The sequence below is a fragment of the Aspergillus sclerotioniger genome (assembly GCF_003184525.1).
Source record: "Aspergillus sclerotioniger CBS 115572 chromosome Unknown BO94scaffold_24, whole genome shotgun sequence".
NCBI lineage: Eukaryota > Fungi > Ascomycota > Eurotiomycetes > Eurotiales > Aspergillaceae > Aspergillus > Aspergillus sclerotioniger.
In genome coordinates, this window is record NW_020291014.1 from 546443 (window position 1) to 561340 (window position 14898).

Below are 14898 nucleotides of genomic sequence, written 5' to 3' on the forward strand. Positions count from 1 at the left end.
AGTGAGTAGTGAGTAGTGAGTAGCGAGTACTATAGTAGTGTTGCATCGCATAAGGCTAGTAGATAGTTCCTTCAGGTTTGGAGGGTCAAGACGGGATCTCCCAGCGGGTATGGTACGGTAAAGTAAAGTATAGGCAAAGTAATTACGATAATCATCAACCGCCCACGCCAGGCAAGGGACAGCCGCCACAATGGCTGCTCAACACCTTGTCAGCCGGCATGTCCGTCAAATGGAAGCGCACGGAACTAACTGCCAAACTCCAATCGCTTCCCGGAAACCTTGGAAATGGGAATAATAATAGGATGGGAGGATGGATGACAGCCAGTCCGTCGAACTCAACCATTCACATCCCGTCAAGCTCCCCTCTCTCAGCCGCGCGGACGGCGACAATCCCAGTCCGAGAGCTCGGACAAATAATACGAACGCAGGTACTTGACCACCTGCAAGGAGAAAACGGGCTGTCGTTGGTGGACGCATCCCCCGAGATACGGCTCATTTCTGGGTGTGTGGTGGTGGTGGTGGTGGTGGTGGTGGTGATCAGCCCCTGAAACACCATCCCAGCGGCGAACTGGGGGAGGGAGCAGTGAGGACGAAGGACACGCCATCGGAGCCGGTGGGTGTGTGTATCTTTAGGTTGCGGCTACCTCGTTGGTTGCGACACCGCTGCCGCCCTGTCCAGATGAAACGACCTGTCATTCTTCCTTTGTGATCGAACCCCTGACCAGGGCTGCAAGGAATGGCCTTTTCAGTTTTCAGCTGCCCACGACGGTCTCACTCAGGCTACTCAGCCATCCAGGCTCACAAAAACGGCCAACTACGCCTGAACCGGAAGGCTGAAGGATGACCACGACGGGAGCCGTGGTGGCTTGGATGCTGGATAATACTGTTACTGGATAGGTCCATCAGTCCCGACACTCTGGCTGGAGCTAGGATCTTCCCCTCTTGGAGGGAGTCTGTGTGTTTGAGTGGTGATGAGGAATCAATCACACGCAGCAAAGTTTCAGACAGGCAGCGCAGCAGCCGCGCAGTTGGCGTCGGATCATCCTGATTGTCCCTTGTCCCTCTTGTGCTTTCTTAGTTCTTCCCCCTCAAAGGATCTACGAACTGGCACGTGTTGGCATGGCTGGACTAGCCCCCAAGCTTGTAAGCCTATCAAACACTGCGGCGCGGTCTCAGGGATGAGGTTGCCTGGGAACACCCTGGTCGGGATGCGGAGTACGAGCAGCTCTAACGGTGGCATTGATCCCTTGGGATTGAGTCATAGATAGCCGGTCCGCTTCGGTTGCTTCTTCATCCTCGTCGTTGTCCTTGTCGTAATTTACGTAACCCGGCGAAAATGACACTAGTAGTAGTCACATGGGCGATACGCTGAGAGGAAATTCCCTAATTATTCTAAAAAGATGGACGCACTGCCCAGACAGCCAAAAGGGAAAGGTGGACAACACCAAGAACGGGGTGTGTAGAACCTCCTCCGTAGATTCGTAGAAACAGAACGATTAACGCTGGGGTGGGGCAGGAATGCATGCCTTGTCCAATTTCGTTGTCTCTAACTTTGCTTTCTAATCTATTTTATTTTCATTTTCTTTTATGGGCTTGATTCTGATTCTAATTTCTGATGATTATTTTTGGTGATTTTGGCTTCTCCTTCACTGCTAACTTTGAATCTGGTTCGTTAGGCTGTGACAAGTGACAACTCTCTGTTTCCGATTGAAGCGCCCACCCAGTAGCATCACATCCATCACTGACAGTCTGGCACTGATAATAATAATAATAAGCTCCGGTAATGCGCAGGTTAATTAGACCTGCGGAACCCAAGGAAAAAAGGGGGAGGCAAACTGCCTCAGCGGTGAAGGGGCATGAGCAGCGGGAGTGGAACGAGAGGAGCTTCTAGAAAATTTCCCTGGGATTTCCCATTGGGGCCGTCGCACTGAAGGCCTCCATCGGGAATCCATCTGGCAGCCCACCGTACGGCACTAGTGTAAGGACGCGGTCAGAATCTGACGTAGTTTGTTTCCTCCTGTCCGTCGGTGGGGCCCAGCTCCTGTTCCCGACAGACAGGGGGGCCTTTTTTTACCTTTTCCGTGATTTCCATTTTATCCATTTTAGATTTGGGGATTATTCTGGTTGCTGCTTCGGGTTCAGCGCCAATCATCCCGGTCGGGCTTTTCTTCAAAAAATAAAAAACAAAATAAAAATAAAACAAGACAAGACGGCCACAAAAAAGAGGAGGAGCTTCCCCAAAGAACTTATATATTAGACGCCCTTCTGACCTCGCTGTTCTTGATCTCCTGTTTTCATTCAACTTCAATCTCTCCATCAATCCCTCCGATCCAATTCAATTCACGTCCACATCTACTACTCGCGTGCTATACTGCCACCTACTCTATAACCAACCATCAACTCACCACATCACCACATCACCACATCACCACACCACCTCACCACCTCACCATACCTCACCACCTCACCATACCTCACCACCTCACATCACCATCACTATCTAATCATCATGCCTTCCATCGGTGGCTCTACTTCTCAATTCCCTCCTTGCCCCGGTCCCCCGCCAAAGGGTCCTCTTCCTCCACTTCCCAAATAAACAATGGGCAATCCTCGATATGAACTTGACGACCGACAGACTCGACCGGTTCAGCCACGACAGTTTCCACCACCTCCGCCTCGAACAGTGACAAAGTGAACCGGTTCGAGTCTCTCATGACATAGGAGTTGCACCTTTCGGCATGGTTATCACGATTTCGTTTTTGGGACTCACACTACGGCTTTCCTCCTTTACTCCACATACACCATTTATTCGCATTCCTCTCATCTCTTCACTTCGGAACTTTCGGACTTTTCTTGCCTAGCCGACACATGAACACGTCTCATGGCCGGTGTTTAATCCTCTTACCATTCTCCGGGACAAGCGCAGGCGCTCTGGTCCCATTCCACAATGACGCATTGATACTGAGACATCTGATCGGCGGGCCCTATCTCCATGCAGGGGGGCGCATGCAACGAACCGAGTGATGATGTTATCGCTTGCTATCAACTCCCCACCGCGGGTCATTATTGCCAATCGGCCTTGTCAGCATCAAACCCCGCAAGAGAGTGATGACGACAAGACTCTCGAGCGTTCGGTTTCATGTGGGAGTTCATCAACCAACCCCAGTGAAGCATGGGTTGCGCGATCCCCACCGATGTCAATGCGTTGTTCGGAAACCCTGGATTCCCTTTGCGGATGGATCCGACATTACTTAATCACCTTTCTTTCTTCTTTCATTTCCTTTTTCAGTCATGTGTACCATCTGGCTTGTTATCATCATAACATCGGGGTCTGAGCTTTTATCTGAATCGACGGCATGTATAATAGACTTAATATACCCAACGGCATCTCGCATTCTTGCCTGCGCTTTGACAATTGCTAAATGAGATTATTCAATTCTTATCATTTGCCTCCGTACCACCCACCTATGCATGCTAGACTAGACAGGAACTGTACGCATCTCCTGATGGCTGCATTGCAGGGCTTGAGTAACAGTGTGACCGCGGGGGAACCCCAAAGGATCTGCGGGCAGCACACAGGGCAGGCAAACGTCCAGCAGGGATGCTGAATCAATACGCTGCGATCCCCTGTCCCTTGGTCTAGCGCCGGTCCGTCTGGCGTCTGTACCATGCATGTAGCGCGCTGGATTGAGTAATCAGATAGCGGCATTTCCCACGACTATGACTCGATCATACGGTGATCCAAGCGAGGAATACTCCGCCTCCCGCGTCTACTTCCCGTAGTCCCTTATCGGAGGGGGGGGCAGTATTGCTTTTTGCAAGAGGCAATAGTCGGAGAGGTACATGCTGGCTGCGGCCCGGGTGGCGCACCTGATACGACGGCTCTCTTAGGATGACCTATCTCGGTGCTAGTCACTGTAAGTAAGTACTAACTAAGTAAATTGGTAGGTGAGTTCCCCCTAGGAATCTAATCTCGCAACCGCCAAGCAAACCACATGCACCTGCATTGCATATGTAGGAGCCAAGCCATGCCAGGGCCTGACTGGATGGATGCGGATATCTTGACGATAACCGATGATGATGATGATGATGATCCTGATAAGCCGATTATGATGCTATCGAGCGACTGTCTGTCTAAGACTCTAGGTAGATAGCTAAGTACCTAGGTATCTAGTTGACCTCAGGCCTCCCCTCCCCTCCCCCGGCCCACCTGCTTCTGCCTTGATTACTGCAGACCCCGAGCCTGCCTTGTTTCGTTTCGTTCATCTGGTTAGCCCGAGTGTCCGATCGCAGGTCAACTGACCCGACTGGACTCCGTACCTGGCTGAGCTCCCTCCCACCTTCTTCTCCGATCCCCGTAAGCAGCGAACTGAGCGTTAGCCCGGGAGGTATCCGAACGTCATGCCATGCCATGTGCTGAATTGGCTGGCAGTGGTGAAATTAAAACCGGCTCTTGGGTAGAGCGCTAAGTGGGTGCTTGCGTTTGTCGTTCAATTTCTGCAGATATCCATTTACCGTGGAGCCAGTAGATAGATAGATAGCTAACTAAGCAACATGGCATACCTAGGGTTATCATCTCATCATCTTCATCCTTTCGGGACCCGAAAAGAGGGGATCGAAAATCGCTCATACACTTCAATCCAAAAGGAGGGGTTGATAACACCAGCTGAAACCACCTGCATGGATTAATAATTCACCTGAAAAGACTACGAAAATGCATGACCCCATCGACGACGTCCCAACCCCGAAGGAGTACTGTATCTGTTGCACTGGCCAGTCGCACCAGCCACGCGTTGAATCAGGCCCTCCTTAGTCCCTAGGAGTGGTCCTTTGCAACCGGGATCAAGATGACTGCGTGGATGGATCCACTTGGTATGGAGTCCTCCGATACTAGGCTCTGTAGGTCTATGGAATAGTCCTCCCCATTCCGGTAAACGGTGGTCGGCCTGACTTCATGGCTGCCTGCCGGCCTGAGGCGACGAGGCGACGAGGCGCCCAGGCGCGCCGGAGGATCTCCCACGTGATTGCAGCGGTCCATCAACGCAACCTCCATCTGTTTGGCCATGGCCGCAACGACCGAAAAGATGGTTCTGGAACTTCATGTTTGGGGTCCGGCCTTTTCGTTGCCGTCCATTGATGCGCAATGTCTCGCGACCATCGCCTATCTCTCCCTGACAGTGCCCAAGGACCAATGGGTTCTCGTCGCAAGCAGTGATCCTTCCGTGTCGCCGACTTGTATGTTGCTCTGAGCTTTTATTCTCCGAGTCCTAGCTTGGCCCTACTTGACTGCCATGGGCGCATGTGCCATTGACTAACTCCATTTTCTACAGGCGAATTACCGGCCCTCAAAGATGACAAAACCTGGGTGAGCCGTTTCCGCAACATCGTCGATTACCTCCGTCAATACTCGAACGGCGACTGGGACCTGGACCAGAGCCTCACTGGGCTCGAAAAAGCAGACAACATCGCGTACGCTTCTACCTCTAGAAAACTAAAGAAAAGTACAAGCTATAGCTAAGAAACATGCCTAACTGATCGCGTCAATAGCTTCTCCGCGTTCCTCGAATCCCGCGCCCAATCCCTTCTTGACCTCTCCCTCTACGTCACCAGCCAGAACTACTACAACTGCACCTCTCCCTCCTACGGCGCCATTCTCCAATGGCCCAACCAATGGATCCTGCCTCCGCAAATTCACACCGCCGCGAAAGCCCGCACCGAGCATCTCGGCCTCTCCTCCCTGGATCTGGAAGCCATCGAAGAGCAACGGAAGCGTGATCACTCGGCCGCTGTCGCAGCGGGCCAGGTCCCCAAGAACCTTATTCCCCGGCCACGCGACTCCGTCTCATCTCTGCTGGGCAAGAATTCGCAACAGAACCAGTTCAAGCTGGAGGCGTTGATGGCGGAGCTGTTCGAGCCGCTCGAGGAGATCCTCGGCGGGAAGCAGTACTTCCTACACACGAGCGAGGCCGGCCTGACGAGTCTGGATTGTCTGGCGCTGGGATATCTCAGTCTGGCACTTGTGCCGGAGGTGCCCAACTCGTGGCTTCGGGATGCGATGCGGAGTAAGGCGCCTCAGGTAACAGAGTACACGGAGCGACAGAGGAAGGAGATATTCGGCGTTGTAGAGATCGACCATGCTCTTCTTCCAGACGGTGCTAAGGACTCATCATCGATCCTCCCATGGCAGATGCCACAACGGGCTCGACTGGCTACCCTCGGCAGCACGCTGCTGAACACTATTGCAGATTCGACCCCTATTTGGAAGGACATCCGTTCGCATACTCGAATGAAGGAGGTAATCGAAGAAAGCGAGTCATTATCCGACGCCGAGAAACAGCATCTGTCGGATTTCATCAGGTCACGGAAGCTAGATGTTTGGCTGTCAGTTGGGTCTGTGGTGGGAGGCATTGCTGCTTTTATTGGGTACATGGCGCTTACCCCGTCGAAAAGGAGACAGCACAATACCTTTGCGCATGAGGATGAGGATGAGAACGCGGTGGAATATGATGATGAGATTCCTGCTCAACCCTTGCAGGCTCTGGATTTCCTTGCGGGGTTGGAGTAGATAGTGTATATTAGCTCTTCAGTTTTGTCCTTTATGGATTTGTTCGAATATATGTGGACCAATGGAACGATATGATTAGAAGTAGATGACCAGTCAATACACACCCGGAAAATTAGTATCGAAGAAGAACGTCACATTCTATCTGGAATTAACTGTCCCTTTCCTCAACTCCATCTATCCATCGGACCAACCCAATCCCAATCCAAATTCCAACTATAGACAAACAGACAAACAGCCATCCATCTATCCAAGCCAACCCAGAATCAACCCAAGAAAACGACCACCACCCAAGTTCCCTCCACAGGCACAAACACAATCACAATCACAATCACAGACTCAAACACAGAAGAATCAATGCCCATGTACAAAATCGCCCACCTCCAATCCCACATAATACAACAGTACTAAATTCCATATATTCAGCTAGTACTACGGCCAAGTACTATTCATCTTAGTGTCTTGTGTGATGTTCTTCTATTTACCTAATAGGTATATACTTCTTTTTATGGATGAGAATAGGATAAGAATATAGGATTAGTAGATAAATAGATAGATGAAGATCATACTGCTCCATGAAGAATATAGCACTTTACTTTACTTTACTTTACCTTACTTTACTTTATAGCATCACTAATAATGTGACGGCCCCTACGGGGTCAAGCTTATAAGGGATGCGCACCTGAGCCTAGTGGCTCAGAATCCTAGTCTTTTGCCAGATAGTGTAGCTGTCTGGCAGGGGCTCCGTCCCTAGAAGCGCACCTAGGGAGCAGTCCTGACAAATAATATCTCCAAATACAAAGGTTTAATACTACGCAAAACGGGGTCTATATCTTCCACCGAACAACAAAGGGTGGTGGTGATGATGATGTTGATGAGGTACGATATCAGTTGTGCTGAACATAATCGAACCTGGTATCTATGGATATAGGTATAGATTAAGGTGGAATGTGGAAGTATCTCTTTCTTTGTGTATGTGTGTGTATGTGTATGTGTGTGTATGTGTATGTGTGTGTGTGTGTATGTGTGTGTATGTGTATGTGTGTGTATGTGTATGTGTGTGTATGTGTATGTGTGTGTGTGTGTGTGTGTGTGTATGAATGAGGAGTGAGTATGTATGGATTTTGGATAGAGGGTTGGTTGCTTTTAGTTGCTCTTAATCCCTTATAGTGGCTGGATGGATGGGTGGATGAGTAACACTCGGTAGATAGATGAATTAATTCAAAGTTTGAGTACAGTCAATATTGCATATGTAGTAATGTGGTGTGGTGGGAGTGATATCGGAGGTTGTATCCTCTGTAGTTGATTAAAGTATCTTATGGGCTATTTTTGGAATGAAAAGCTAAGAAGGTAACTAATACAGATATTAACATATATAAAATAAGTACACTAGAGTATGATATTTACTTTGTCATCTGCAGTAACTTAAAATCACGGTGGTATATGTATGTATGTATGTACAATTGAAGTAACAAGTAAATCCTCAAGGTCAACGTGACGCTGCACTAACGCAAGGGCTGGGATGTTATGTAACCCTCACTTCCAGCCGCGAGGAGCGAAGGACCTGTACAGACTTGCACACACAAGAACACCCCAACCCTAAGCCTAGTGTATCGAAGGGAATATCTGAACAGAAAAAGAAACAAATCAAAGCAACCAGGCACATCTAAGAGAAGTCGATGTTGACCTGCAGACGAACAGGACCGGCGGAGACGGAACCACCAATGCCATCGGCAGCAGCAAGGGCAGCCGTGTAGGCGTTGATGACGCTGCTGGCCGAGTTGGTGATAGTAGAGCATCCGCTGCCGGTGTGGTCGCAGATCTTCATACCCTGGATCTCCTGACCGGCGTTCTGGGCCTGAATGGCAGACACATCCCAGCCGGACCAGCCGTCATTGCTAGTGTTACCAAAGTCGAATTCACCCCAGGTGCACGAGTAGCCGCCGTACTGGTCAGTGGGGAGCTTGTCACCCTTGGCGGCACCCCAACCACCCTGGGAGTCGTCGTCGAAGGCCACGTACCGAGAAGTACCAGGCTTGATAGTGAGGGTCAGAGCAGAGTGGCCGTACCAGCCGTTCAGACCTCCAGTGGGGCCAATCTTGTTCCAGAAGACAACAGTCCAGTCGTCCGTCTCGCTGCCATCAATGCGGACGACATGCTTGTACTGGCAGGCGTTGCTGGCGTCGACCTCGATGATGTTGCTGCCCCAGGGGCTGCCGACGTTGCCGGTGTAGTAGATGGCGTCGGTGGTACGCTTGCTGACCGTCGACTTGCCGAAGCCGGCACGAGAGTAGTCACCGCTCGACAGGGTCTGGGTCCAGCTGGAGCAAGAGCCAGAAGCAGTGGCTCCAGTGGAGGAACTGGAAGAAGTGGCAGCAGTGGGAACGGCCGAGACGGAAGCGACAACAGAGCTGGTGACGGACACCTGAGTGGGTTTGGCATCGACCGCGATCTGGGTCACGGCGGCCTCAGCCTCGACGGCAACGGTGGCGGCGACACCAGACCACTCGTTCTTCCAGGAGACCTTTTCACCGTCGATGGTAGCAACGACGATATCACCGACGGCACGCTTGTCATTGTGGTGGTGACGGCGCTCATGACCGTGCAGGCGGGCGACCGTGGAGCCAGCCGCCAGCGCGGTGAGCAGGAGCATGGAGTTCTTGAGCTGCATTGTGATGGAATGTGAAAGAGATTGTTTGTTGGATGGCGTGCAAAACAGAATGGGGTATCACGGCTGTTTTATTGACAACAAGACACGATGGATCAAAGAGAGCGTAGATGGCAGTAATGAGTGAGATGCCCTCAACTTGAAACCAACACACAAAGGAGCGAGGTGTGTACCGGAGAAGGAGAGCAAAGCAATGCAGACGAGGGAGAAAGAAGGCGCAAGGATGGAAGAACGGGGGGATCCGAAGAATAAAAAGCAGGCGGAAAGGCCCTAGATGGGCAGGCATTATGGCCCGGCTGATTCCTCACTCGCTACTCGCTACTCGTTTCTCGCTTCTTGCTTTTCGCTTTTCACCATATCCCAAAGGCCCCGTAATTGGATTTCATTTAATTAAAAGGGGGGCGATCAGGGGAACACCCGCAGTTGGGGGCCGTAATTGGCTGAGAACCAACAACGGTTCCTGAGCTTGCCGTTTGGCGCTCAGACGGCGGTCGCTCATTGGTGATACGCCCCGCCTGGGCGGGCGGTCGAGACTCGGAATCCCTGGATGTGCCCCGCCGATCATGCCTGCCGTGGTACCGGTACCGTACCAGCTCAGCGCTCCCGACGGTGCCTGGTACCTTACAGCGCCATCCTGGATGTACCTCGTACCCAGGCGCTGCATCATCTGCATCGTCTACACTCTACACCGTCTCTTGAAACCCTGTCGCTATGTCGACGATAGTCAAGTGAAGCTGACTCGATGCATCGCTTTGCCAGAAGATCGGTGGCATTTGCACGATGACCGATTGATTAGATGCATGGCGTCCAGTTGGAATGCTGCCCGATCGCAAGAATCCGATGAAGTCTATCGCACTGCTTATTGCTACGTCACCCAGGCAATAAACGCTGTTTACTCTCACTTCTGCCTAATGGATTTCTAGATACGGACAAGTCATTGCAACTTCATCCGTGCGATCATCTCGCCTGTCGAATCCGACCTGGATGCCGTTCTACAAGGAGAGCGATGCCCACGTCAAGACCCACGTCAGATGGTGATTTGATCCGATGAACTGGACGAGGTGCTGAGGGAAAAATGCAGGCTAGACCGCGAGCTCGTCCCCAGTTGGTAACATCTAAGACAAGCCAGACTGGTGGAAGTTAAACGGCAAGTAGTATAGCAGCACTATGGAGTGGCCGCTTACTAGTGACTACTACCTAATACGGTAATGTCAGTACGAAAGGTAGTACTACTAGATACGTAGCGAACTGCAGGACCCCTAAGGGTCTTTCCCCTCTGCAGTCCCTGAATACCACGGCTAAGACCAACCCTGCCGCAGACCCTGAAAAGGCCCCCAATTTCAGGGACGGCGGCAACACCAACTGGAATGTATGGTGTGCCCATGGGCAACATCCCCAGATAAGACCAACAAGCAGGTCTGTATCAAATTCACCGGTCATCCATGGACCGTCTGGCCAACGGGCCACTAGGTAGACTTTAGAACCGCGACAATCCGGTAATCTACAGCCCGTGTCCGAGTCCACCGCAACTGTCATTGCCTGTTGTTGGCCCGTGACATGCGAGACTGGGCAATGATAGTCGGTCTTACCCACCGTGTTATGCGACTGCCTGGTTCTGCTGTCCTGCTTACGGTCGGTACCTATCTTGATTCTTCTCCAGAGTCAATATTAGTGTGCAGGACAACATCATGCTCATACTTACTTCCCCTCACGTAAATAGATGGTGTTCCTTGGGTCTCTGTTCCATGGATGGCGGACGGAACCAGTTCTGCAGCAAAAATTGCATAAGAGATAGTCAGGTCCTCCCTCGACATCAGCCAACTCTCCCCCTGGTGGTCCGAGGGACTCCTTTTTGGCCTGGGGCCATCCAAATTTAGAGCCAGTTCCCAGGTTTCTCTCGATGCTATTCCTGTTGCGACTCGTCAGCTTCAATTTGGGCCCCGATGATCCGGCTGACTAAGCGCCTCCTCGCCGGTCCCGTGTCATGCCCAAAGCGGTTAGCCGAATTGCCTCTTCGGGCATCCGTCAGCTGGATGATTCTTCGACGTTGCTCACTTTTCATCACCTCAAGATCATGGCATTATGCAATATAGACAATTCACTCTGCTTGTCCATATGCTGGAACAGATATCATCGATTCTATTTACAATCCCACTAGGTCTCAACGTCGGTACAGACTAAAACACCGGACTACTGCAGATCCACTCCTCCCTCAAAGGCCGCACCCCCCGCTTGCGCATCGACCTTCATGCTCTCGTCCAGCCCGCACACTCGGAAAAGCATCTGTGGCGTCATCTCCTTGTCCAGCCCTGGGATCCCGTCCTTCTTCAGCTTCTCCATCGCATCGCGCATCGCGGCACAGGCAGGCCCCAATGCCGCAAACGGAAAGATGATGATACGGAAACCCAACTCCTTGGCCTCCGCTGCTGAGATCGACGGTGTGGCTCCATGCTCCACCATGTTCAACAATAGCGGCCACGGTGCCAGGTCCTGGACCACTTGCCGGGCCATTTCCCTGGACGTGATACCCTCGAGGAATCCCACATCCGCACCTGCATCGCGTGCTGCCCGCAGTCGAGCCACACTCTCCTCATAGCCGTGGGTTTGAAGGGAATCTGTCCGAGCAATCACGACGATGTCACTGCCAATCCGCTGTCGAGCTTGCACCGCCGCCCGGATGCGCGTCACGTAGGTCTCCTTGTCTACGAGGATCTTGCCGGCCAGATGTCCGCAGCGTTTCGTCTGCACCTGGTCTTCCAGATGGAAGGCGGCTACTCCGGACCGAGAGTATTGCTCTGTCGTGCGCGCGACCATGATAGGGCCGCCGTATCCGGTGTCTGCATCGGCAATCACGGGGGTGCTAGGGGAGATGTTGGAGATCATTTCGGCGTTGGCGCGCATGTCGTTGAGAGTGCAGATGCCCAAGTCCGCTTGGCCGTGGACCGAGGCAGCAGTACCGGCGCCGGTCTGTGGAGGAGAATGAGTTGGCTAACAATCTCCCAAGCAGATGACATTTGCCACTTACCATGTACAGAGCGTCAAAGCCCACGGAGAGGGCGATGCGGGCGGATAGCCCATCGTAGACGCCCGGCGCGACGACGAAAGACTTGGGGTCCTCAAGAGCCCGTCGAAGGGTGGTGGCAGCAGTGATCATAGGCATGATGCTGAGTTGTAGAGGCAAAAGACGTCGGTCAATTTTATAGGGTGGTACGAGGGTTTCGCGATGACGTCGAGACTGGTTGGTGTCGACGGGGGTTGGCACTGGCTTTATAAACTTGGGGTCGCGTAGATTTACAACTGTTGCCTCACACAGGCTGTTCCACTAGTATCTTGCTTGAAGTCCAGACACCTTCTCTTCCCCACAAGTCCGCGATGACGAAGAATTTAAGGGAGAGCCATGGCAGCTTAACCGACATCGGCGGAGGTTAGGTAATCGCTCGGGGATGGTTCGGGATTTGCCCATGACTCGGTAGCAGTCGTCCTGTCCGGGCAGTTGATCGCCCTGGTGTCTGTTGTTCCTGAATAGCACGGTTGTGCATGGTTGAATGTGCAGAGACTCATCTGCGACTTTGTATCTCCGTTGCTGGCAGGCAGGATCGAGCCGCGGCCGAGCAGCGCAGGTGATCAACGGCTTTTTCTGCCGCGACTCCAACTGCAACTCTTCTTCTTCTTTTTCTCCTCCCCGCCACGTCCTTTCGCCTCCACATCTTCCCGCGTACGCAAGCATGATCTGAGCTGAGAAGCAACCCTCTCTTGCACCCAATCGACCCCCCTCATCTTTTCCCCGACAGTCCCTCAAAAACCGTCGCCATGGCGCGCTCCGCCATTGTCCAAGAATACGCCCCTCCGACCTCCGCGCCCACCTTCTCCGTCGACCGCAAAGTCACCAGCGAGCGTCAACAGAATAGCATTGCTCGCCCAAATGGCTACCGCGTTTCCTGGCACGCCAATCCGGCCGTCGAACCACACCATTTCGGCCAGTCGCACCCCATGAAGCCATGGCGGCTGACCCTCACCAAGCAGCTGGTCATGGCCTACGGGATGCACCATGCGATGGACCTCTACCTGGCGCGCGCAGCCACCTACGAAGAACTGGCCGATTTCCACAAATCCGACTACCTCGATTTTCTGCAACAGGTCATGCCCGGAGATATGGAGAATCCCGAACAAACCGAGAACATCGCGCGCTTCAATTTTGGTGACGACTGCCCCATCTTCGACGGCCTCTACAACTACTGCTCCCTCTACGCTGGCGGCACCATCGACGCAGCCCGCAAGCTCTGCAACAACCAGTCTGAGATCGCAGTCAACTGGTCCGGTGGCCTGCATCACGCCAAAAAGTCCGAAGCCAGCGGCTTCTGCTACATCAACGACATCGTCCTCGGCATCCTGCAGCTCCTACGCCTCCACCCGCGCGTCATGTACATCGACATTGACGTCCACCATGGCGACGGCGTCGAGCAAGCTTTCTGGTCCACTGACCGCGTCCTCACCGTCTCCTTCCATAAATACGACAAGGACAACTTCTTCCCCGGCACCGGTTCCCTCGACAGCACGGGGCCCACACACCCACTCAACCCGGGTGCCCACCACTCCGTCAACGTCCCCCTCCACGACGGTATCGACGACGAATCCTACATCCAGCTCTTCCGCGACGTGGTCGGTTCCTGCGTTGACGTTTACCGACCCGGTGCCATCGTTCTCCAATGCGGAGCGGATTCCCTCGGCTGCGACCGCCTGGGCTGCTTCAACCTCAACGTCGCCGCCCACGGTGCCTGCGTCGCCTACGTCAAGACCTTCAACCTCCCCCTCCTTGTCGTCGGTGGCGGCGGCTACACCCCGCGCAACGTCTCTCGTGCGTGGGCCCACGAAACTTCTATCCTCATCGACGCCCAAGACGTGATCGACCCTCACATCCCGGAAACCGTCACCTTCCGCAACCACTTCGGCCCTGACTTCTCCCTCTTCCCACCTCTCTCCGAAATGCGCAAGCTCGAGAACAAGAACCCCCGCACGTACCTCGCCGGTCTCGTCCAATCAATCCGCGAACAGCTCCGATACATCCAAGGCGCTCCCAGCGTACAAATGAGCTTCATCCCGCCAGACATCCTCGGTCTCCGCGAAGACACAGAGAAAGAAATCGAAGAAGAAACAGCCATGATGGACGAAGAACGCGAGGAACGTACAGGCGGGGGTAGTCTCGGGAAAGCGAGTCGAAGGAGAGATTTAGAGCGAGGGGCCGGCCAACGAGCCGAATTCTATTAACCCCCCAACCTCTTCTCTCTACTCTTTCTTTCCTTTCTTCCCATTGTGAGCTACACAATTCATTTCTGGAGTTGGTCGGTGGTCGGATCTATCAGGATGGATGGATGGCGTTTGGGTTCTGTATCTTATAGTTATATTGTCTTTAAGATGTGAGATGTGAGATGTAAGCTGGGAAGTACATACATACATACATACATGCATACCTCCTAGATTAGAACGATGGGACAATGGTATCCATTTATCTTGTACATTGCCTCTAGACAACTGTTCAGGACATACATAAAATAACAAACACACACTCTCTCCCCGTTCCCCTTTCTATGTTCTTGATTTCTTACTCCTTCTTTGAACAACACTCCTCCCCCACCAAGGGGAAAAAAAGAGAATCTCATTGAATCCATGT

General features: G+C 52.6%; 5 protein-coding genes across 5 annotated transcripts; 2 read left to right on the forward strand and 3 right to left on the reverse strand.

Annotated features, from left to right (window-relative positions):
• Positions 1 to 1458: 1458 nt before the first annotated feature.
• BO94DRAFT_182822 (uncharacterized protein) lies at positions 1459 to 2422 on the reverse strand. Its single transcript, XM_025605984.1, has 2 exons — positions 2075 to 2422; positions 1459 to 1755 (listed from the first exon to the last, which is right to left on the reverse strand). The coding sequence occupies exons 1-2, from the start codon at positions 2315 to 2317 to the stop codon at positions 1606 to 1608; spliced, it is 393 nt and encodes a 130-aa protein (XP_025464878.1). The 5' UTR covers positions 2318 to 2422; the 3' UTR covers positions 1459 to 1605.
• Positions 2423 to 5084: 2662 nt separating this feature from the next.
• On the forward strand, positions 5085 to 6565 carry BO94DRAFT_472013 (mitochondrial import receptor subunit; the record flags this gene model as incomplete). Its single annotated transcript, XM_025608412.1, has 3 exons — positions 5085 to 5235; positions 5331 to 5469; positions 5548 to 6565. The coding sequence occupies 3 exons, from the start codon at positions 5085 to 5087 to the stop codon at positions 6563 to 6565; spliced, it is 1308 nt and encodes a 435-aa protein (XP_025464879.1).
• Positions 6566 to 7927: 1362 nt separating this feature from the next.
• On the reverse strand, positions 7928 to 9477 carry aspf4 (allergen Asp F4). Its single transcript, XM_025612347.1, has one exon. It carries the CDS (start codon positions 9231 to 9233, stop codon positions 8229 to 8231), a length of 1005 nt encoding a protein of 334 aa, XP_025464880.1. The 5' UTR covers positions 9234 to 9477; the 3' UTR covers positions 7928 to 8228.
• Positions 9478 to 11420: 1943 nt separating this feature from the next.
• On the reverse strand, positions 11421 to 12390 carry BO94DRAFT_558868 (isocitrate lyase/PEP mutase family protein; the record flags this gene model as incomplete). The annotated part of the gene is made up of 2 exons (XM_025614032.1): positions 11421 to 12197; positions 12256 to 12390. 2 exons carry the CDS (start codon positions 12388 to 12390, stop codon positions 11421 to 11423), a joined length of 912 nt encoding a protein of 303 aa, XP_025464881.1.
• A 525-nt stretch (positions 12391 to 12915) lies between these two features.
• hosA (histone deacetylase HOS2) lies at positions 12916 to 14598 on the forward strand. Its single transcript, XM_025605985.1, has one exon. The coding sequence runs from the start codon at positions 13041 to 13043 to the stop codon at positions 14493 to 14495; it is 1455 nt and encodes a 484-aa protein (XP_025464882.1). The 5' UTR covers positions 12916 to 13040; the 3' UTR covers positions 14496 to 14598.
• Positions 14599 to 14898: the final 300 nt, after the last annotated feature.

Excerpts from the sequence above, each read along its gene's own strand:
- BO94DRAFT_182822 (XM_025605984.1), bottom strand. The coding sequence starts at position 2,317 with ATGGAGAGATTGAAGTTGAATGAAAACAGGAGATCAAGAACAGCGAGG. Across the intron at positions 1,756-2,074 it reads AAATGGAAATCACGGAAAAG|TGCCAGACTGTCAGTGATGG; the intron begins GTAAAAAAAGGC and ends TATTATTATCAG.
- aspf4 (XM_025612347.1), bottom strand. The coding sequence starts at position 9,233 with ATGCAGCTCAAGAACTCCATGCTCCTGCTCACCGCGCTGGCGGCTGGC.
- hosA (XM_025605985.1), top strand. The coding sequence starts at position 13,041 with ATGGCGCGCTCCGCCATTGTCCAAGAATACGCCCCTCCGACCTCCGCG.